Raw genomic sequence first — 23,439 nt, forward strand, 5'->3', positions numbered from 1 at the left:
AGTCAGTGTGATGACCAAGGGGATCAGGAAATTGTCTGTCAATTAAAGAGTGAGAGGTTATACAACTACAAACTGGGAGAGATTGGAAAGACTAGACGAAAAAGATGTTCAGCAGTTGCTTGCTAACTCTTTGAGAAAGACCAAGGGCATCTATTAAATCAACAATTTATCTAGATTGTAGGCTGTGAGATTTTCTAATTGCTCATTATATTATCACAGAATAGTACAATTATTTTGAGGTTATCTTCCTCCAATGACATTGGTAGTTCAACAGACAAAACAGAAGTGCATTTGGCCTATGACTATCCAGGAGGGAGGTAATTAACATGATTGTGGATTTATGGAGTACAAGGAATTGGCAAAGTTATCCACATTGCTTATGTGTAGACAATGTATTAAAGTCAAAGTTCCCCCCATTTTGTAATAAAATGATTACATTGACAATTGTATGAAACCACAAAACCTCTCCTTTCATGCCACATTTTCTAAATTAATGTGTTTGGTGAAGCTTGATCTTCAGCAGCAAGACCTTGATCTGCTTGCCAGAAATCTCAATGAAAAGCATTGTCAACCACAGAGGACTTAAAAATCACGTTCACATTCAGCATTCTCCTGCTAGTTTGTGAATAAGGCATAATAACACGACATGAGGAAATCACAGACAAGTTAACTTAAATAAAAGACCTGAACTACAACTGAAACATTGGTATAAATGATTTACCTGTTGGAATTCAGAGACATCCATCAGAGGAATACTTTTAAATGCCTTCAAGAAGTCAGGAAGGTTCCCCACAATATTTTGAAGTTTACTAACAATGATGTTGATTCCTGATACAACGTCCAACAATGTTGTCAGCAAGGTATTCATATTAGATGGGATCTTTACCTTAAAGATGAAGAAACAAAAAAATCACTGTATTATACAAATATCTTCCTGAATAATGGCTGCTCTCATCATGTTTTGTGGTCAGTAAAAAATGTATTAATTAAGGTTTATGCGAAGTTCTATTGTGACCCTCTATCCAATTGTGCGGTACATCTGACTCCGTTCTGAACTACCATCTGAACACAAATCCAAATAATAACCGTTGAGGAAATAGTGCTATCGGGTGGTTTTTGTATAAACCATTACCTGAGGCTAATTGATCCAGGTACCATTTTCATTGGCTATTCACTTTGAACATTGTTTGTTGCCTTCTCTAAATATGATTTTGTGCAGATTTTGTATGAATCTTCTTTTATGTCTGTCTCCTTTAGTCTTTTTTGTCACTTCTATACATTTATAGGTTAGAATGTACATTGTTTTTTCTAATGTTATATTATATTTGCTTATCACACAGTACATTTAGTAATACAAATGCACATTTGATGAGGCTCAGTTTTTGTGCCACAGATAGATAATGAAGAGGGTTTCATACCAGCTTCTTATTGCAATAATCATTTCATGGTGGCAAAATATTGAGTGAACTTACAAACCTTGCAGTTGATATGGGTTGTGAAGTACTCCATACATGAGCCTGACTCTTAAAAATCAGCTGGAAATGTACACCCAAAGGTGTCCAAAGTTATGTGAGTGCATATTACAAACTGTTTTGAATTCACATTTTTACAGGCTACACCAGGCAACCTACGCCAGTCAAATCTTTCCGGGTGCAATCATTGAATTGTTCTATGATTTTTTTTTCTCATGTGAAAATATACACATGTATATTTTCAAACATGAAGTAAACAGAACAAGTGCAAAAACACACTTCTTTTTAACAGTGCACAAAAACATTTTCCCAAGCTTCTCCTACATTGAAACCTATGATGGGGGTGTGGTATCTTTAGAATTGGCTCCAGATGGACTCCAGCATATTGCAAGGCCTCACTGGTAAGTTACATAAACCAAGCCCCAGAGACCCAGACATAGTGTCTTTAAATTACACACTGGTCTACAACTCTGCCGCTTTTCTGAAAGCACCACCTTTGTTTGAAACCCCAAACAAAATATTGGTGATAGAGACATTTGATGAATTCATCTCTGCCCTTGAAAAGACTGATAACAAAAATATGATCAAGTATCTCAATCATGTTGTTGGTGATGGTGTAAAAGAAGTTATAGAGAGAATGCCTCGAACTGATGAAGAAGTCACATATTGTCCTATTAAAGAAGTGTTGACTCTCAAATGTAATCCAATGTCAAATGTTGATTACAAAATATACAATATTAACAGAAAGTTGTGTCCGGAGTGAGTGTTAATGGCTGCCAGAGCTGAAGAGAGTGCCAATAGACAAGCTGTTGATATGGAGGCTTGATTTGCCCAGAATGAGTCATGAGATTGAAAAGTAAAGTGAAGCCAAAGACTGAAGGACACAAGGTAATTTCTACCCGTAAAAAGTTGTGTTTTAGATGTGGATTTTCAGTCCCACACAAAGGTCAATGTCCCATTCTCTGACAGATTTGTAAAGGCTATGAAAAGGAAAACCATTGCGCAACAGTTTGCAAAGCCCAGAGAAATGCACGTGCAGCACAGCGTGAACACAAAATGGCAACCAAAATGTTCCAGAAGCAATGTTCGATGCGCCCCCACATGTCCAATCGGCGACATCAGTTAAGACAAACTGACACAGAACGACATTGATCAGCATCTAAATCATTGTCAAACAGTTCTCCTGTATTGTTGTTAAGTTAGAGTGAAGAAAAATATTGTGCCATGTTGATGTTTACCACAGAGAAGTGAGCCTATGTTGGGCTGGCCGCTTGTGAAGAAAAATGTCAGACAAAGAAAGATCAACATGCCAAAGCACCTAAGCAATTCAAACCTTGTCCTAAAATTACACCGAAAGTAAATGAATATTCAACACCTTTCATTAGCGACAGTGGTGTGCTTATAAACATTATGCCTGTGGAGAAATACAATTAATTATTTCCATTACCACAACTCACACCATCGAAAACCAAGGTGTATACATGGATTGCACCAGCGCCCTTGAAAAGTCAAGGTTCAGGTGTAGCAACAACGAAACACAAAAAAACGAAGGTGCAAGCACCCATCCATATGCTTCCAGACACAGCGTCCAGTGCCTGCCTACTCAGTTATAGCACAGCTCCTGATATGGGACTGATTTCTGTGAATTACAACATGAATGCTCACCACGAAATAGTAAGTCAGTTCCCTTCATTATTACCTGGTTTAGGGAAAACTTAAGATTATGAAAGTGAAGTTGCATATTAATGAGGATGCCCGACCTGTTGCTCAAGACATAGATCAATTTCTTTTCACTTTGAGGAAGTTGTTGGGATAGAACTTGAATCATTACTTAAGCATGAGCGTCCCACTGGTCCAATGCCATGAGTTTCACCCATAGTAGTAGTGCACAAGAAGAACAGTGAAGGAGCTGTATGGATATGCATTGTGACATGTGTCAAGCAAACAAGCAATTGAACAAGAACGCCATCCAGGTCCACACATTGCTGACACAATAATGTAATTAAACTGTACAAAGGTCTTCTCTCGTCTTCATTTAAATAAATGTTATCATCAGTACGAACTTGAAGAAGATTGTAAGTACATTACAACCTTTTCTACACTCTGTTTCAATACAAAACTGCAGAACTGTTTTAAGACATTATCCAACATACCATACAGCCTGTCAGGAATGCGTTCAATTACAGTAATGAAATATTGGTTTTTGGAGCCACCAAAAGGAACATGATAAAACTCTTGCAGAAGTATGTAGTTTATTTGTCGAAGCAGGTTTGGCTTTGAATGCAGACAAGTGTGAGTTCCATAAGACAAAGCTAAAATTCTTTAATCATATCTTTTCCCGATGGGGGTCTGATGCTTGATCCTGCTAAAGTACAAGCATTGTCAAATGCTGATCCCCCGCAAGATGTTTCCATGGTCTGGCCATGCACTCATCTCTTGGCATGGCCAGTTACTATTCCGGATACATACAAGACTTAGCCACTGTAAGTGCTCCATTGAGAGACTTGACGAGAAAGAATGTTTAATTCCATTGGTCACATAAATGTGAGAAAAGCTTAAAGAAATTGAAAAAAGCCCTTGATAATGCTCCTGAACTGGCATATTTAAATCCGAAGCTTCATACAGAGGTTGTTGTTGACCCAAGCTTAGTTGGGTTAAGCGGTAACCTTGTATAGCACAGTAGATACACGAATGCTTGAAGCCATATTATGGCATTTGTAAGTAGAAGTTTATCCCAAACAGAACATGAACATGCTTACTCACAACCTGAGAAAGAAAGCTTAGCTGTGTTATGGGCTTGTGAATATTTCCATGTATTCCTGTATGGAAAACCTTGCACGATGGTAACTGATCGTCAAGATTTTCTGACTATGTTTGGAAATCCACTGAGCTGACCTAATCTCCACAGTAGGACCTTTCACCTGCAGCCACTGCCACTTCAACGGCCACAGCAACCAAACCAGCCACCTACCAACTGTACCCCAAACACACCACAGAAGCCACCTGAACAATACCACCAACTCACATGTGCCCTTATCAACACATGCTCACTTATGCAAGCATTCCACTAAATTATGGGACCTCATCGCCACCCTCGCACCCTACAGTCTTCGTCACTGAGACCTGGCTCAACCGAAACTCCGCCCCAGACACAGCCACAGTGACCGATATAAAATTACTCACCAGGACTGCACCAACAAGCTGGGAGGAGGAACAGTCATCCTCCAGAAAGAGATCATACAGTGTACCACCCACACCAACAACACCACCACCACCCCCATGGAACATCTCAACTTCAAGCTCCACCTGGACGACAAGACAACCATCAGAGACGCCCTCACATACTAATCCTCATCCTGGGCTCCTCGCCCTCCGCCTGGAACGACTCCTGGTGGCCCCCCGCCCTGGGCACCGCACCCAAACCGACAGACCACGCACGGAACCTGGGCGTCATCCTGGACTCCTCCCTCTCCATGACCAGACAAGTCAACGCTGTCTCCTCATCGTGCTTCAACATCCTGCGCATGTTACAGAAGATCTTCCGGTGGATCCCCACCGAGACCAGGAAGACGGTCACCCAGGCCCTCGTCACCGGCCGACTGGACTACGGCAACGCCCTCTACGCCGGAACCACCGCCAAGCTCCAGAAGAGACTCCAGCGGATTCAGAACGCCTCAGCACGACTCATCCTCGACATCCCCCGACGCAGCCACATCTCCGGACATCTGAGAGACCTGCACTGGCTCCCCGTCAACAAGAGAATCACCTTCCGTCTCCTCACCCACGCACACAAAGCCCTACACGATCAAGGCCCGAGCTACCTCAACAACCGCATCAACTTCTACGCTCCCAAACGCCATCTCCGATCAGCCAGTCACGCCCTCGCCGCCGTCCCCCACATCCGAAGAACGACAACAGGAGGAAGGTCCTTCTCCTACCTGGCCGCCAAGACCTGGAACTCCCTCCCTCCCGACCTGCGCCTGACCCAAGACCACCTCTCCTTCAGGAAGCTCAAGACCTGGCTGTTCGAGCAGTAGCAGCACCCCCTCCCCCCCCCCAAGCTCCTTGAGACCCTCCGGGTAAGTAGTGCGCTCTATAAATGTCTTGATTGATTGATTGATTGAATCCAAAGGACCACGCTCCAGCTTCTGCAACACCATCGCTGACTTCATTGCGCCCCTAGCCTTAGACACCAAAGACTACACCTTCCTCAATGACCTAAATATCCTCAACAATGACCACAATGACAAAAACACCACACACCTCCTCTACAGTATGAGCAGCCTCGGATCGAGCCAGACCGTCCACAACCCTACACACACCGCGGGACACATGCTGAACCAAATTCTCATCTCCAGCAACCGTGTCAAATACATCCATGTAACAGAACTCACATGGACAAAATACTCCATCATCAATTTCAGCATCTCCAGCTCCCACACCACCATCCCCAAGATGACCAACACCCCCCACCGGAAAAGGAATAAAATCTCAGAGACCAGCTGGGCAAACGTCCTCAACACTTCCAACCCTGCTACCACCACCATCCTCGTAAGGGGATGAAAAACTTTAACGCCTGAATCACCAATTGCATAGACAGCATCGTCCCCATCAAGAGCAACATCCAGAGAAAATCCTATAAAAATGGCTGGTACACCCAAGAACTCAGAACAGTGAAAAGAGACAGCAAACAGTTGGAGAGGAGATGGCGCACCAGCAAAGTCCTACATCGTGGGCGCCATACTGAATAGGGAGATTTCCAGTTTTTAATAATTTTAGGGTTTTAGTTCCAGCTTCTTATTTTAATTTGGGGCTTGCTGAAACCCAGTTTCTGAGCACCATTTTTCGTTCCCCACCTGTTTTGCTTCGCACTACGAAGCACTAATTAGCCAAGCCTCCCCTTGCATGGAGAGGGATTTAAACAAAGCTAGAGTGTCTCCTCACATTGGGCGCGCCTCTTGCACACCTAAGGCAAGCTCAACTGCATCTCTCCGTGCTCGGACCAGCCCCCCTGCTCATCCTACGCCAGACCAAGCTCCTACTATGCAATACTCTAGCTCTGACCTACGTGCTTTTACACAAACAGTATGAGGACCAACTGCCTTTGCATTGATTTTAGCTAGCCTGCTAACATACCTCTTACTTTATTTCAGGTATGTTACTATAATTTGCCCAAGCTGCTCTTGTGTACCACTAGCAATAACTGACCTGTAACACAGTCAAACACACCAATTGAAGCTGTCCCTCCTGGTTTTGCATGCTTCACACTAGATAGGTCCCTGAGAAGTGGAGGAGGCCTAGCAATAACCTACAGTTCTCATTCTTAGCCTCTTTTAACATGGTTCCTTCAGATGCAGATGAAGTTCTGACCTTTCAGTTTGGACTATTATAACAGTTTCCTTTTAAAGGTATCTTACTTTATCACCCCCCCCCCCAGGCATTCCTTCACAGCTAAAACATGCCCATTACTGGAAGAAGGACTTTCTTCCAATAGTTTCACCGTTCTAGGGAATTTAAACTTTCACATTGAAACTCCCACAGACCCAAATACTGTAAGCATCTTAGATATTTTGACTTGTGTTGGCCTAGAACAATTGGTACAAGGGCCAACACATGGCGCGGGCCATAAGCTAGATGGCATTTTTACTAATCACACTGCACTCAAATACCAAGGCTCCTCCTCCTCTGACGTGGTCCGATCACCATGCAGTTTTATTTGCACTATTTCTTCTGTTTAGAATACCTACCTCTGATATTGCCCCCAGGTGCCTGAAATAAAGTAAAATCTGACCAGCTCTCGCATCAGCTCTCTATCTCTTAGACAAACTTTCCTGAAGACCTAGAAGCTGCTACTTCGTTATATACCAATTGACGTTATTCTGCAGTCACCAAGCTAGCGCTAGAAAAACCTTTGCACTGTGAACGCCTCCACCCCACTGTGCCTTGGTATTCTGTTGCACTTAGGAAGCAGAAACAACTCTGTAAGCATCAAGAACAAGTCTGGAGGAGGGGCTATAGCATCATAGGAAGAATCAATATATAAACTGTGTCTAGCCGACTATAAAACCCTACATACGAAGGAAAAATCTACATGTTACACAGAACAGATTAATGCTGCAAAAAAATCCTTGAAAGAATTATTCAAAACAATGTCCAAACTAACTGAGCTGCCTTGAAAAATCAGGTTGAAGCAATCAATGGCTATATGACAATATTGCAAAGATGCTTTTAAATAAAGTGGAAGGCATTAATAATTTGTTTAATATATCCAATGAGAATAGGGTTAAACCCTCTCGCACCTGCAATTGGGAATAGAGCAGGCCTCGCTTTCAGTACAGGATACTTTCTCAGAATTTGCTTCTCTTTTGGCTAAATCAGTTCTTGGGCTAATCTAAGTGGCCAAGTTGGGTTCTCCAATGGATCCATGCCCTCCAGCAGTGGTTAAAATATTTTCAGTGTTAATAGCTGAAAATCTCACGAGTCTCTTTAAAATGATGTTCAAATTGGGTCATTTTCCCAAAGAATGGAAAGTGGCTTCAATAATGCCTTTAATTTAAAAAAAAAAATCTAAATCATAATGATCCCAACAACTTCTGCAACATTTCACGGCTTCCTCTACCTGCCAAATTAGTTGAAAAGGCCATGAATATCCAACTTCCAAACTTTACTATGGAAAATCAGCTGCTAGATGCCACACAATATGGATTTCGGAGTGGACACAGTACGTAATCCGCTGTGATCAAGTCCACAGAAGAAATAAGAGACGCTCTCAATGCTGGGGAAAATACTGCATTAGTATTGTCAGATTTCTCATGAGCGTCTGATGGACGGTCTAGCCACGATCGAAGTGCAGGGAACAGCACTGACCCTGCTGCAATGTTTCCTCACAGGCAGAAAGTAATGGTTGCCTTGGATTTATGTGCTTCAGAGCCTTTCTCATTCCCATGTAGGGTCCCACATGGATCCGTGCTCAGCCCTACACTTTTTAATGTGTATGTGTCTTCCCTTGCCTCCCTGATCATTTGGTTTTTCTCTCAATTCATATGCTGATGAGACACACATTGTAGTGTCTTTTCCAGCAAGGACATAGATACAGGCAACCGATGTTGCTACTGTATAGGGACCATCAGTACCTGGAGGAGCAATCATTGCCGAAAATTGAATTCAGGAAAAACTGAAGTAATTATTTTTGGAAATAAAACTTCTTCTGTTCGCCTTCATGGTGACAAGATGAATTAGGCCCTCTGCCTGTACCAGTGAAGAAAGCCAAAAACCTGGGTGTCCGAATGGACAACAAACTCTTCTTAGGATACCAAGTAAATGCAGTCACTGCATCAACCTTTTTTACTCTAAGGTTGAGGAAAATGATTCTTCTATTTATTCTATTTGAGGCACAAAGAACAGTTGTGACTTTGCTGGTTTTATCAAAGCTAGATTACTGCAATGGACTTTATTTAAATATACAGCAACAACATCTTAATAAACACAAAATGCTGCAAAATGTGGCGACCAGACTTCTACTTAGCTTACCAAAATTTAAGTCAGTCTCAGCTGAAATTCGTAAATTGCACTGGCGTTCGATGACACATTGCATCGAATTCTAAGGTATTATTTACAGCCTTTAAAGCCCTCCACAACACAGGCCATTACCTCCTTAGGCTGAATCTTAAAAATGTATGAACCAAATAGAATACTTCACTCATGGGAGTTTAGTGGTTCCCAAATTCAAGAGAGACAACTGGGGAGGCAGACGTTTTGTCATAGGTACGGCCAAGGCATTGACCTCACTGCCTTTCCATATCAGATCTTCCTCCAATCTTCTGACCTTCAGAAAGGAATTGAAAACGTGGCTATTTAACCTTCAGGGCCCGGTCTTAGACCGTTACTGTTTAATCGGAGCTAGCGCCAGGACTCCTCCAGGTATCTGAGCACTTTACAAATTTATCTAACATAACAAACATACCATTGATGGAGCAAGGAATCACATGTTATGCGACTTGCTTGTATTCATGAACCTTGTATAACCCTAACTACGTAACCAACATGTTTAGTTTTACTAATTTACCCCTTTTCCAACATTTGGGTGTCCTAGTGAAGCTTGCTTATGTGTCTATTAACATTAATACGCTTGCTATCTAAAATGGCCGCTGCTACGCGGGAATTTAGACTGCGCATGCGTCGGTCATAACCATGTGATGTGACGTATTCAATGTCTTGGTGGGGAAATGTTTACACATGCGCAATAGAACTAAGATGGCTGCTTTGTGTTCTCACATGCCTGAAGCTTGCATTGCTGCTTTCGCTATGCTGTTCGTTCTGCTAAAACCTAAGGCTATAGTTAATATTACAGTAATGGGTATAGTATAGTGATTCATGGTATACAGTGAAATCATTTATTCTGTGTTCCAAAACTGTTTCTTTTCCATTTCATGTTACACTTCGAAAACTTGGCCTATCATGTCCTACTGTACTCCATCTTGAATGAAACTGCGTCTGCGCAAGATCCGCGAGTCTGCAGAGCAATGGCCTTTGAATTACAGCCAAGGAGCTGACTGACTGAGAAGATGCTCCTGGGAACCTGAACTGTGACCCAGCAAGAAGAAGCTGAACTGTATTGCAATTGTAACAATTGTATACGATATTATATTCACCATTGTTAGCCGAAAAGCATATGTCATGAGAACCTGGAATCTAAGGGGCGGGTACGGAAACTGAATAAAGAACCTGTGACAGTCTAAATATTAGGTGGGGTGATGACCTGTCCTCCTCTTTTGTCCAATCAAATTGGGGATCCTTACATTTGCAACATTGGGGGGTGGTACACTGACCCGAAAAATAGTATAACTAGCCTAGGTTTAGCTAGAGAAATTTTCCGACTTGTCCGAATAGCTGACCTGTCACTGACCCAACGCACTCTATAGGTAACTGATACAGAGAGCTGCGGAGCACTCTGTTGGGAGGTTCGAGAAACCCAATCAGGTTTTGTGGGAAGCGAAAGTGCTGGCGAACCACTTTGCTGAAAAGGTTTGAGAACCCAATCGGAGTTTTGTCAGATTCCTTGCAGAGAGGGTGTAGCGCAGGCGTTGCAACCGAAGCTGCAGGTGCTGGTCTTAACCTTTGGTGAACCGGTCCTGATCCAAATTCTGGGGTTATCCTGTCCTGACTGTCTATGAGCTGCACCTGCTCGCCTACTGGCACCTAAGTCCTTGGGGTTCTTCCCATCTTCTCTAACTGACCCGTGGCCAGGGTTGGTCTTCACTCTATCCTAGGTAAATATAAGTCTGTGTGGGTGTTGATATATCATCTTGCGTTCCTATCTCTTACCCTACCCTAATTTGCAAAAGTTTTCTTAATTTCATATGTTCCTTTTCTTTCCTCGTTCCTTGGTAAATTAGGCTTCCACGTATTTTATTGATTGCTAGTGTGTTCCAATTTCCTACCCACCTTCAGCCAAATACTAAATCGTTTCTATATAGTATATGTTTCTTTTTCTTACCTTCCCTTTTAGGAGATAAGCTGAATTTAATAGTATGTTCCAAATCTTACCTTCCCTATAGTGATTAAGCTAAAATGTAATAACCGAATTGCATTAATTTAATTTCCTATTAAACTGTCATCAGAATTGCGAAAGTCGTTTTTGGTTTAGCATGTTCTTTTTCTTTACCCTCCTTTAATCAAAGTACGAAAGTCTGTGATTTAAATTAGCATGTTCCTTGTCTTTACCTTCCCTTTATTTCAAGTTTCTAAATGATTAGTATTCTCTATCTTCTGCTTAGCTATACGTTATTTTTGATTTTGAATTTAGATAGTCTCATTACTTTTATGCTCATGACATATGAAGATGATGATGATTATATAAAAGTTTAAACCTACTCAGAGTCTGTGGTTATTTCATTTTTACAAATGTTATAAATGTTCTTGGGTACCTAGCTAAAAAACTAAACTCCCTGATCCTATGTGTTTTGGGTTCCTAGTATCTACATTGCTAGGTTATAGATATAGGAATTAGAGAATAGAAAACGCAAATTATACTGATAGCAGAGCGTGAGTTGCCTAAAATAAATGGTAAGGTATATATTACGATTTTGGTATTATGGGCCCGGGTGAGTATTAGTACAAATTTCCCAGCTGGGTGACCTGCGTGCTCTATCACCATAACGTACCATATTTGTTGAGATGCACTGTAGCAACCCTTCAACGTCCTTACCTTGTAGATAATGTTCCTTAAATCCAGGTGCTCGCTGATTAACACACTCAGTTCATATAAATTCAGTGTTGACAGGGAACACAGCTCCTCCACAGCTAAGGGGGTGTCCATATCTTTAGGAAACGTCAGCAAGAGGCTAAGGACTTCCGTGTTGCATTCTTCCACCAGAGCCAAGGCAAGGGCGCTGTAAACAAACTACAATGCCACAACCATTAGAGTTTAAAGAACTTGTGATTTAAATATAGCACATTTGTTTGCTTTTTTTTCTTCTTATCTTTTCTCAATTACTGTGCGAAAATTCTCTAGGCATCAAGAAGAATGAGTTTTGGCAGTGAGACATATGCTGCAATACAGTACTACAGTGATTAATATTGTTTTTTCACATTGTAGGAAGCCTATTTTGTAATTTATGTTACCGCACCAAACACACATTAAGCTAAGTGGTAGCAATATTATATTATTTGTAGGTGTGGCAAAAATTATTGAAATGTATTTCTCTTGACCAATTGTTTGTAACAAAAAAGAACAGCTAACCAGCTTGCCACCAGTAATTTCAAGGAAAATATCAAAATAACATTAAACTTTCAAGGAGTTGTTGTATGGCATCATTAAGAGTAAACTTAAAAATGGTGGAACTTGATCAGAGCCAGACCGGAAATTTTTATTTATTTATTTATTTGATTTATATAGCGCACTATAACCCAGAGGTCTCTAGGCGCTTTGTCAGGGTCCGCTAGGCAATACAAAGGAGACTTCTGGTTACAATTAAAGGCCGCCCCACGCTTGCTTGAAAAGCACAGTTTTTAATTTCTTACGGAAGGACATTAAATTGGTCTCATTCCGAAGTTCCAGTGGCAGTTTGTTCCACATAGCTGGCAAAGTGCGTGAAAAAGCACGCCCAAAAACCAAAACCAGCCATTGAAAAAATGGTCCAAACATCCCAGTATTTCAGGGGGCCCCACCATTAAGTACCATGGGGAATGGTTAAGTAAGGCAAGCCATTAAAATGAGGCCCTCATCATGCAGCCTACCAAGAAAATACCAGACTGACACAATGGTACATGCAGCTCAAGTCTGAGGGGAATACCATTCTCACCATAGCCACAGAGCCAGAGAGCCTTAGCTGAAGAACTTGACAAACAGGATTGGGCTTATTCCTAACACTGCCTTGATTTACCCCAGCATTGCGGGCTGAAAATGAGAGTATTATGGAGGTAAGACAAACAACCCTGGTCTCCCTAGAAAAACTAGGAACATTCTCCATGATTGTTTTACTTCCTTTAGTTGTTCACAACAAGCAAGTTCAAAATGAAGGTGTACACTTGATTTCAGCATGTGTCCTAATTATGGGACACTGACTTCCATTTGAGAACTGAAAAGCAGATAAACCAGCTAATAGGCTGTCAATCTGTGATACTGGCCGAAAGATACATTTGACACATTTGATTCATAATTCATAATAACAGGAGGGGAGGGCTTGGCTTGGGCTTTAGGGCTGGGCTAAGGTAAAGAGGGATAAAATGTAATGTGGTCTGACCTTATTAGTTGGAAAGAGTTCTACTGAAATTAAACCAATAGTGTTACAAAAAGTAATTTGTTACACCCAAGGGCCTTCTCCTCACTTCCGGAAGTCTGCAGAAAGCTAAAGACCTTGTTCTCCGCTAGACCTTGTAAACGACCTTCACACCTACTGCAGCACCTAAATAGGCCTCAGGTGATTAGTCACGCTTTACAAATCTTTAAAACATTATAACATAGTCAAGTGTATGCCGCTGGAAACAAGTGGATCCTTTATATACTTACAAATATTTTAGATCTTCTATGGATTTAAGCAGGGCCGGACTGGGAACCACAACCGGCCCTGGCAAAGTGCTTGGCCGCCCCCGCCCCCCCCCCCTTCCCACTTGGGGGGGTTGGAGGTGCCGCCGAGCTCTTTGCCGGGGCCGGTTTTCAGCCGATTTTGGTACAGGGCCGATTTTGCAGCTATGCTGCAAAAACGGCCCTGTAACAACAACGGCCCCCAGGGGCCCAAAACCGGCCCCCACCCGTGTGGCGCACCGGGGCATTGCCCGGTGCCCGCTATGGCCAGTCCGGCCCTGGATTTAAGACAAGTTTAAAAGAATGGCTGAGACTTGGATTCCTCTCACATCATAAACCTTTTGAAAATAGTTATCTGTTTTAACTAATTCATATCCCAATGTAATAATTGTATAATCTTTTTAGTTTTGGTACTAGTTCCTCCTAGAACAATATGTGAGCAACTATGTAAGAAATATTTTGGAGAAGGTAGAGAGAGATAAGGAGTAGTTAGCAACTTTAAATAAGAGCTAGAGATGCCTGTAAGAAAATTTAATATTATCTAGGAATGCCATCACCTTTGTACATTACCTTACACTGCCTGATGAATGGAAGTGTGAGAAGGTGAAACAGGCTTGGATGTTTCTGTTGGAGGACTCATGAAGTCAGTTTTAGTGAGAGATATAACCTAGTATTTTACGTAATATGTCATGCCATAACTTCCTTACATGTACTTCAATCTGGCCTGGAAAAATACCCCCTTTAATGGATTTTTGGCCTCTTGTTTGGTGCCAGTCATTGTATGAAATCTCCTGGATAGGATCAACCATTCTTCACGGTGCATTAAATGACATTCAACTGCGCTTTGAGAGCACAGCTAGAAGTGACAAGTGTACTTTGAAACATTAACCAGTATATTGTAAGTGAACTGCTTTGTCCATCTGGATTGCCCAGTTGCGGATCAATTATGGAATTAGGCAACAGAATATATATATTATTTCATTAGACCAGAAAACTACATGGTGATTTCTCCAAAATGAGAAAGTTATTGTAAAAAATGCTCATATGTGGTTGAGAATGACAAGAATGTTCCTGCATATGCACAGTCTGAATTGAAGTGCACAATTCTGCAAACCAATTATATAGTCAACCTTTTTGCTGAAAGGTATTAAAAGTTAAAGTTTTATATTTATTTAGTTCTGGGAATACTATTGAATAATTTCGTATTTGAATGAAAATTAAATGAAATGAGCTGTTATTAAGGCAGCTAAGGCAATGCTATTTTATCAAGGGATATTCTGCCAGTAGTGGCAGAACACTAGCTTTTATTGACCAAATTCAGGAACAGATTGAAGGGTTGTTAAAGGGTCGATTTTCAGCAAGGGAGGTATTAATTACCCATTTGGTCATCTTCTTTCTAGCCTACCTGGGCTATTAATCAAGAAAATTCAGGAGGATTTGCCTGATATTTATGGTCTGGTTTGACCACACAGCTATTGCCAGACAATTATATGAGCATCGCTAGAAAGGGGCTTTAGCTTCACCCACATGTTAGTAGTCAGGAGTACATGTTTGGCAGAAGTTGTGAGCTTCCACTAAAATAGTGCTGCCTTTCTCTGGCAGCAGCAAGGATTGAGAGAGAGCAGCCATGAAAAATTTATTGCAGTCCTAGCACACTTCACTTTCATTCTTAATTTTATACTACCGAGGTCAGATTTGTATTTGAGAGCAGTGTGAGATACCTGGGCTATACTAATCTATATGGATTTTTAGGTCTGGTTTGACAGTGCATCTGTCACCTGAACTTATGTGATCAACAAAAAAGAACTTTCAGAGTACTACAGAGAGAGAGGGGCTTATGCGCCATCCTCATGTTGGTTCCCCTGAGTACATGATTTGATGGGGTCGAGTTTGTGTATTTTACCTAAAGACTGATTGTATTGCACTTTTTGGCTTGTGGTAAAGCTCATACATGATACAAGACTGTTTAGTTATGGTGAAAAGCCAATGATCATGGATATAGACGTGGTCTGTTTATGGGATGCTTTGATAAAGGGTTCTAGGCCTGACGTGTTTATTGTGAAATGCTAAAGTAAATAGGCATTTAATTGTTGATAGTTATTTTTTTATATTAAACCCTACCATTAGATATTTTGTTTCATGGAATATCACAGCATAGTAGGCAATAGTTTTGCTGTAGATTACCCCATGTTGTCAAACCATGGATATAAAAGATTTGCTCTGTGAGAATCCTTGTTCAGCTGTTTTAGGAGAGATAGTATAATGTAATGAAAGTCAGGTAGCCAAGGTGTACTTTTAGGAGATGATTAATTTAGTCTTAGTTGCAGATAAGTGTAACGATTGCTAGGTCCAGGATAGCCATGAGGATAGCCCATAGAATAGCCCACGAGAAGCAGCCTCCCTGCTACTCAGCCCATACTCCAACTGACACTCCTCACCTCACAGGCACCCAAACATTCCATTGCATCATCGCCACTCCAACATTCCACACAGCACATACACATTGGCTGAACAGCAAGGGCCATAGCACCAGGAAAGATCAATAGATAAATACACAAGATATAACAAACCCTCCCCCTTTACAAAACACATCAAAATATATGAATGCAAGATGAAATACAGCACTTACATGAGGGAACATGCAAAGTGAAGTTACAGCAAATGTTACCCACCTTCCCCCTTTATATATCACATAAAATATTGCAGATGCAAGCTGGTCAGAAAGCATTTACATGGAAATCAGAAGTTGCTGAACAAAAGACTGAGGAAGAACCCTATTAGTCCTACATCACCATGCAAAATAAAAAGAGGCAATGCCACTTCAATCAACAAGTGACAACTTCAACGAAATCCTCTACAGCAGTGACTTCACCTCAAACACTATAATCACTACGTGGGATCAACTAGCCACACAAAGCACAACTACCATCATGAGCTTCATCTACTCAAGAGCACCCAGAGACCTCTGCCCTCACCACATGTTCAATCCAGGGAGCAACACCATCAGTAAGGAACTCACCACATCCTCAATTCATCCATCACCCTTGCCTCCTTCCCAGAAGGATGGAAACACGCAGAAGTAAAACATCTGCTAAAAAAAATAATGTTGACCCAGAAGTACTCAAGAATCAAGAATCATCTCCCTGGTCCCGTTCCCAGCTAAAGTCCTGGAGAAAGCAATAAACAGACAACTCTCCAACCATCTTGAGATAAAGAACATCCAGGATCCATCCCTATTAGGATTCTACACTAACCACAGCACAGAAACCACCCTAATCGCAGCAACATATGACATCCAATCTCTCCTGGACCCGGAAGAGACCACAGCCCCGATCCTCCTTGACCTCTCCGCAGCCTTTAACACTATGCACACTTCACACTCCTACATGGGCTCCATCAGATGAGGAGCCAAGGAAAAGCCCTTAAATTGATTGCTTCCTTCCTCACCGAAAGAACCCAGAGCGTCTGCCACCCGCCTTACACCTCAGGCACAAAGAACATAATTTGCGGAGTTCCCCAAGGGTCCTTACTGAGTCCAACCCTGTTCAATACATACAATGCCCATTGATTCCTATGGGCTTCAATGCCCATAGGAATCAATGGGCAATACCGATTCGGTATTTACAGAATCGGTAAATACCGATTCAGAACGATTCGGTATTTACCGATTCTGAAATACCTACATCACCCCCCCTCCATTTTACCACTTCTTAAATACCGAATCGGTATGATTCGGTATTTATGAAGTGGTAAAATGAATTTACCTACATCGGGCCCTAAGTACCTTAACTAATCAGGAAAACGCTCAATACCTGCCTATTTCCTAAATAATTTTTCTAGCCCTGACTGGCTATTAATCTTGGTTATACTTATCCTGACACTCTGTTTCTTCTGGGAGCTTCCATCCCCTATGTGTTTCCTTTGATCGGTTTAGTGGCCAGTCCCAGAATACCAGTTGGTGAAGCAGCACTTTATAAACTTTATAAATGAATAAATAAACAACTTCCAGCAGCAGCCCCCACCCCAGCGCCTGGATACCCTCACGGGTGATGAGCAGCTCTCTACAAATTGTTGATTGATTGAATGATTGACCTTCTGGAGTGTGTGTCTCTATTAGGAGAAAGAATTACATGATTTAAATATCTATCTTTTTTATTACCATTTTAGATAACAAATACTTTCCGTAACTTTGCGTTGTTGCGCATTTTGATTGCTCATCATCACATGTAATAAGAGTTACATTATTAAGACTAACCGCCTCTAGGGGACCTGTGCCACTCCTGTCTGCTTTAGTCCTACCTGGTCTCACTCTGTTTACCCACCTAACACTGCCTTGTTCGGAAGAGATGAGACAAAGCTTACAGAATTGTGTACAATGTGTCTTGCACCCACTGTACAGCAATCCTGTGGTTTCTTCAACACCTGTTGCAAGTGTTGTGCTGTATCCTATGCGATGTCTCTTGTTTCTGCTGACCAGCCATATGCCCCAACCTGTGTGGCACATTTATTCCTGTTTAATGCAATTTATTTATTTATTTATTTATACCATTTATAGAGCGCACTAATACCAACCGGTGTCCTGGCGCTAATGCAACGCAGCAGAGCTACCAAGGTTGCTGTGCTGTGTTGCCTGAGAGAGCAGGGTAGTGTTGTATCTACTAAGATGTGGAGCTGCTGCTCACTTCCCAAGCGCTGGCACACATCAGTCTGCCTAAAGCACTACACACACCTTTGCACTATAGTACATAGGTGTGTGAGAGGCTGGCACCGTTTTTATGGGGTGAGAAACCTTCGAATACACAAAACTGTATCAACTAACTTTACATTTTTTCTCACTTTGTACATGTACAGTATAGTGCAATACAGATTAAAGATTTGAACGTTTCAGAGAAAAAAGCTATTCTCCCACTTTGCTCCAGCCTCAAGGAGGCTTGGGTTTTTGGTAAAAAGCCCTAACTACAACTGTTAGGAGATAGAGCTTTGTGTCAAAACCCTTAGGTAGCAGCGTGGGAATGCCCATGTCTCACGCATGTGGCACCCTCTTAAAGCAAAGAAGAACAAATCAGTGCAAAGTGCCCTTTAAGTCACTTTTAGCCAACTTTCACTAGTGAAAGGGCATGAAATTTAATTTTATTTATTTACAGGTTGTCATCAAACACAGCTCCGGGACTTATTAAAAATGTCGGGGAAACTCTTCTCCTACACCTCCAGCAAATCTGGAGGTGACCCAGTCCCTTCCCATCTTCAAAGGGGAGATACCCCACTCCAAGTCAGAAGTAACTTATTAGGCACTTCCAGTGTGAGTTAGTATCATATTTAATTTGTGAATCCCCACAAACGTGCATGCTTCTGGATGTTCACAAACGTAGGAGGCAAATCATGCCTTCTAATGTCCTCATTCCACCCATTTGCCTGAGATTTCTACTTGTGATGGAGAAATCTGCGGCAGTTATTATACTTCCCCTACCGGAAATCATTTTGTGAAGTCCTGGCAGATATAAATGATGTATTTTGGCCATAAAAATATATTTACAGCTAAAGATAGGTGTAAGGATAGTGTCTTGGGAGTAATTGGTTGGTTTTGTTGCCAAAAACAAATGTGTTACTGCCCTCTATTGGATGTTTTCGAGAAGCACTGCTAGCACATGAACACGTTTTCTTTTCAAAGTCTCGTATTAATTAAAAAAAAATCATCCACATTCATGTTTTTATAACCTCTTATGATCTTGTCAGATTTGTTTCATTGTTTTGTCATTCTGCTCGATGTATTGGAACTGATATGGCAGTATTAATTGCTTCATTCAACTGTAAGCTTTTTAGGTATTACTGTTCATGTACCTGAACCAATAAATACACTGATCTCAGCCAGGTAAAACACCTTGGTAGTGCGTCGTACAGAATCTTTGGGTTTTTCTGATGGAAGCATAGCCTAACATACTTATCCAACAATTATAGTGAAAGACAAGTTCTGTCTACATTGCCACATCAAACAATCAAACACCACGCTAGATTTGTTTAGCATAATGTTTAGTGGCAGCAAGACACACGTGTCAACACTGGCATAGTACATACACATTTCTGCTTAAATGCAAAGTGTTGGAAATGGCCCTTTTTGCAGGGTTATCCACAAACTTTTTGCTTCTTCCTCCCTTATTTTTCCTGGGCTGTGGTTCTTGGCAATAGGAATCTGGGCACTTTACCACTGCTGATCAGTGCTAAGGGCATATGCTCTCTGTATAAATTGTTATTGTGATTGGTTATCAATGATTGGCATATTTGTATTACCAAGAAGTCCCTAGTAAAGTGCACTAAGTGTGCCAGGGCTGGTGATTCAAATGCTACTAGTGGGCCTGCAGCACTGATTGTGCCACCCACATGAGTAGCCCTAAAATGGTGCCTCAAGCCTGCCACCGCAGTGCATGTGTGCAGTCTGTGAACTGCTATGCCCTCCTGGTCAGTGTCCCCACTGGCCAGGCCTAACCCTTCCCTTTCTGTACACAATGGTCACCCCTATGGAAGGTCCAAGGTACCCCCCTGGGCAGGGTGCAGTGTATGTGAAAGGTAGAGCATGTCCTATTGCAGATGACATGCTCTGGTAGTGAATTACAGCCATTTTCGTTTGTCCCTATGGTAATGCTAGCTTGTCTATAGGCTATCATGGGGAATGCTATGTACAGTGGTTACCTGCATATCTTACCATAGGAGCAAGATAGGACATAAAAGTCTGGTATCCCTGAACTCAGAATTTATTAAAACATATTTTAGGAAAGGTGGTTTTTAAATCCTGGGTTTGAGAACAGCACTTTTAGAAAGTGGCTGTTCTCTTGTCTGACCTTTCTGTGTGCCTTGGATTGTTTGTAAATTGACTGTCTGGTTTGTGAGTGGCAGGGGTTGGGTGGCTCCCAGAGGCTGAGTGGGCCATCCCTGGGCTGAATAGCTCCATCTGCATCTAGAGTGGTGGGAAAGGGTAGCATCTGGGCCTGAATAGGGCTGTGTCTGCCTTCCACTATGCTGGCTCCACCTCCTGCTGGGCGGCTGACGACCCTGCCCCTCTCTCTGAAAGGAAAGGAGAATCTGGGAAAACAAAGTGCTCAAGCAACACCCCAAACTGGTTCAGACGGGGCTCAGAGCCCTCCTGCACAAAGGGAACAAAGACTTTTAGGGTTATAAGTATAGGACCTCAGACTACAGAAAATTAGATCATCCTTGAATCAAGAAGGAACCTCTGCCATGGAGAAAGCTGGAAGACCGAAGAGGAAGGATTGTCCTGCTGTGTGTTTTTGGGCTGACCTGCAGGTGCTTTAATGCCAAGGAGACAGGAAGGAATTTGCGTAGTGCTGTGTCCCCTTGCTTGAAGAGATCTTCAAGGCCCTGAGTTGAGCTAGCTCCATGTTAAGAAGTCCCTGGAACAAAAGGACTTCACCCCCAGCTTCCCCCCTGAACTCTACTGAGAGAGTTCTGTCCTTCCTAGAGTGCTTGGGCCAGTTGTGTTGTCTCTAGAAGTTGTACCTGTTGTTTGGGAAGCTGGACAAGAAGAAACAGAGTCTTTCTACTAAGTTTCACGCATCGCTTGCTTGCAGAGTGCATCCCCGTCAGTGCGAGAAATTACCGCCGCAGCGAAGATCGAGATCGTCGCAGCGCCTGTTACCGCTGCAATAATCGACTCATCCTTCACTTGCGGAACGCATCGCTGGAAGATTAACATTGCTGCGGGTATCACCGCAGAGCCTGTCGTCGCTGGGTGAGATCGTCGCACCGCTTGCTTGTGGACCGCATCAGGTCACTGCGAGAGTCGTCGCAGAGCCATCGCATTGAGGGGCCGCCAGAGGAGAAGATCAACGCTGCTCTGCGCATCACCGCCGCACCTGAGATCATCGCCGTCCGGAAGATCATTGCCTTATATCTTTGCGAGATGCTTCCTACGAAACCTGCGAACCGGAATCCATACAAGGTATCGCATCCCTCCCCATACAGACCGGAGTCACCTCAACACACCCCCTGCATCCAGCCAGGTTGTCGCATCGCCTCCCAGGGTCTCAGGGGTGACGCAACACTAGTTATTCAACGCTGCAGCTTTCACTTGGAACTTTTGTCGCATCTAAAGGTACTTTTGGCTAAACGTGACGCAACTGTGGATTATTTTAACGCAACCTAATAACTCTTTTGAAATCATATCCTTGAACTGTGTATGTTAGATTTTTGTTGTTTTGGTCTTGTTTAGTTTAGATCAGGGGTCTTCAAACTGTGGGGCGCGACCACCAGGGGGGCCATGGAGTGATGCAAAGGGGGTTTCGTCTTCACAGTCATACTTCTTCCCAGGCCCAAGGGCTTCAGTCCCCCTCCTCCCTCTCAGCCCGGCTGCTGCTGCAGTGTAACTCAAGCTGTGGACTGGGCTGGGCAGTGTCTGGAGTCATCTCCAACACGCCCGAGTTTTTCACAGATCTTTAAAGACTATTTGCATATTTACATGCCTTTTTAAACTGATTACAGAGGCTAGCTGCCACATGCATCAAACTCCCGTTTTGCGTTTCCAAATTTGCGAATTTTACCGAATCGCAAATATGGATTCGCAAAACGGGATGCATCATAGAAAGTGCAAAATATTTCCGATTCGGTAAAAATCGCAATTTTTACCGAATCGCAAATATTATGTGACTTCAAAATTGCGAATTCGCTATTCCCATTGATTCCTATGGGCCAAAAGGCCCATAGGAATCAATAGAAATTGCGAGTGGCACTTAGAAAATTTCATGGGTGCAGGGGGGGGTCCAAAGGACCCCCCCCTGCACCCCTGAAATGTGTTTTTAAATGGATGTTTCACACACACATGTCCTAAGGACATGTGTGTCTGTAACATGACATTGTTTAAAATGTAAATTAGTACATTTTAAACATTTTTCGCAATTTACCACGAGGTTCAACCTCGTGCTAATTTGCACTTCCAAACCTTGTTCTCGCAATTTGATTTCAGAATGATGCATTGCATTTAAGGAATCGCAAATTTGCGATTCCTTAAATGCAATCGCATTCTGGAAAGTCGCAAAATCAGCGAATTTCATTAAAAAATAATGATGCATCTGAAAAATCATTTTTGGAGTCGCAAACGGCCGATTTTAAGGAATCGCACCGTTTGCGACTCCAAAAATGCTTGATGCATGTGGGCCTTAGTTTTTTTCCTGGTTTCAGTACCCCCTGGGCCCCCACTGTGCCTGTTCCTTCCATTTGTATTTCTCAATTACTGCTGTAGTGGGAAAATGTATTTAATGAAAAGGAATATAAAGTAGGATTTGCCAAAAGAAAAATGCCTGCCTGTTTTGTTTAAAGAGCCTGCAAAGATCTCCTCTTGACACTAAATAGACTTTTAAATACAAAAGTATCTATGCATTAGTTATGTGACTTTTCTGTCTTTTTTCTCTTTGTCAGTCAGGGATCATTGAGGCAGCCCTAGAGCACAATTAAAAGTGCTTTCCATTTATATTTGTTGTTCGAAGTATGCACAGATAAGTGCTTAAAATACAGCTTTAGGTGTCTGCTTATTTTTGTACCGACTGGGCCATCAAAATAATCTGCTGGCAACCCTAACCATAGGACTGTAAGTTTGTTGCAGGATCAGCACATTATTTATTTCCTCCACCCTCGATCCCCGATTAATGCTGCAGTAGTTTAAATTAGATCTTAAACCCTACGCTGCCATCAAGAACATGCTGAGTTACTTCAAGTGTATGGAAATGCACCCTGCATTCAGACAACTCACTCCTCATTCTCGCCCTTCACTTTCACGCTCACCGTGCACTCACACTGATCACCATCCACTCAAACCATTCTCCCTTCACTCACAGTAATCACAATGCACTCACACTGATCACCATGCACTCACACCATTCACCTGCTCACCCTGCACTCACAGTGATCACTCTGCACTCATAATGCACTTGCGCTGTT

The 23,439-nt window shown here is 42.3% G+C and overlaps 1 protein-coding gene across 1 annotated transcript in view; it reads right to left on the bottom strand.

Annotated features, from left to right (window-relative positions):
- The window catches only part of ABCA13 (ATP binding cassette subfamily A member 13), a 2,590,787-nt gene that overhangs the window by 2,173,255 nt on the left and 394,093 nt on the right, over positions 1 to 23,439 (bottom strand). Inside the window, exons 13-14 of the mRNA XM_086964984.1 lie at positions 11,680 to 11,874; positions 722 to 886 (exon numbers count right to left, since the gene is read on the bottom strand). Of these exons, the coding sequence (XP_086821110.1) occupies positions 722 to 886; positions 11,680 to 11,874 (360 nt within the window). The remainder of the gene's footprint in view (positions 1 to 721; positions 887 to 11,679; positions 11,875 to 23,439) is intronic.

This window comes from Lissotriton vulgaris, chromosome 4_1, assembly GCF_964263255.1.
Source record: "Lissotriton vulgaris chromosome 4_1, aLisVul1.2, whole genome shotgun sequence".
In the NCBI taxonomy this organism is placed as follows: Eukaryota; Metazoa; Chordata; class Amphibia; order Caudata; family Salamandridae; genus Lissotriton; species Lissotriton vulgaris.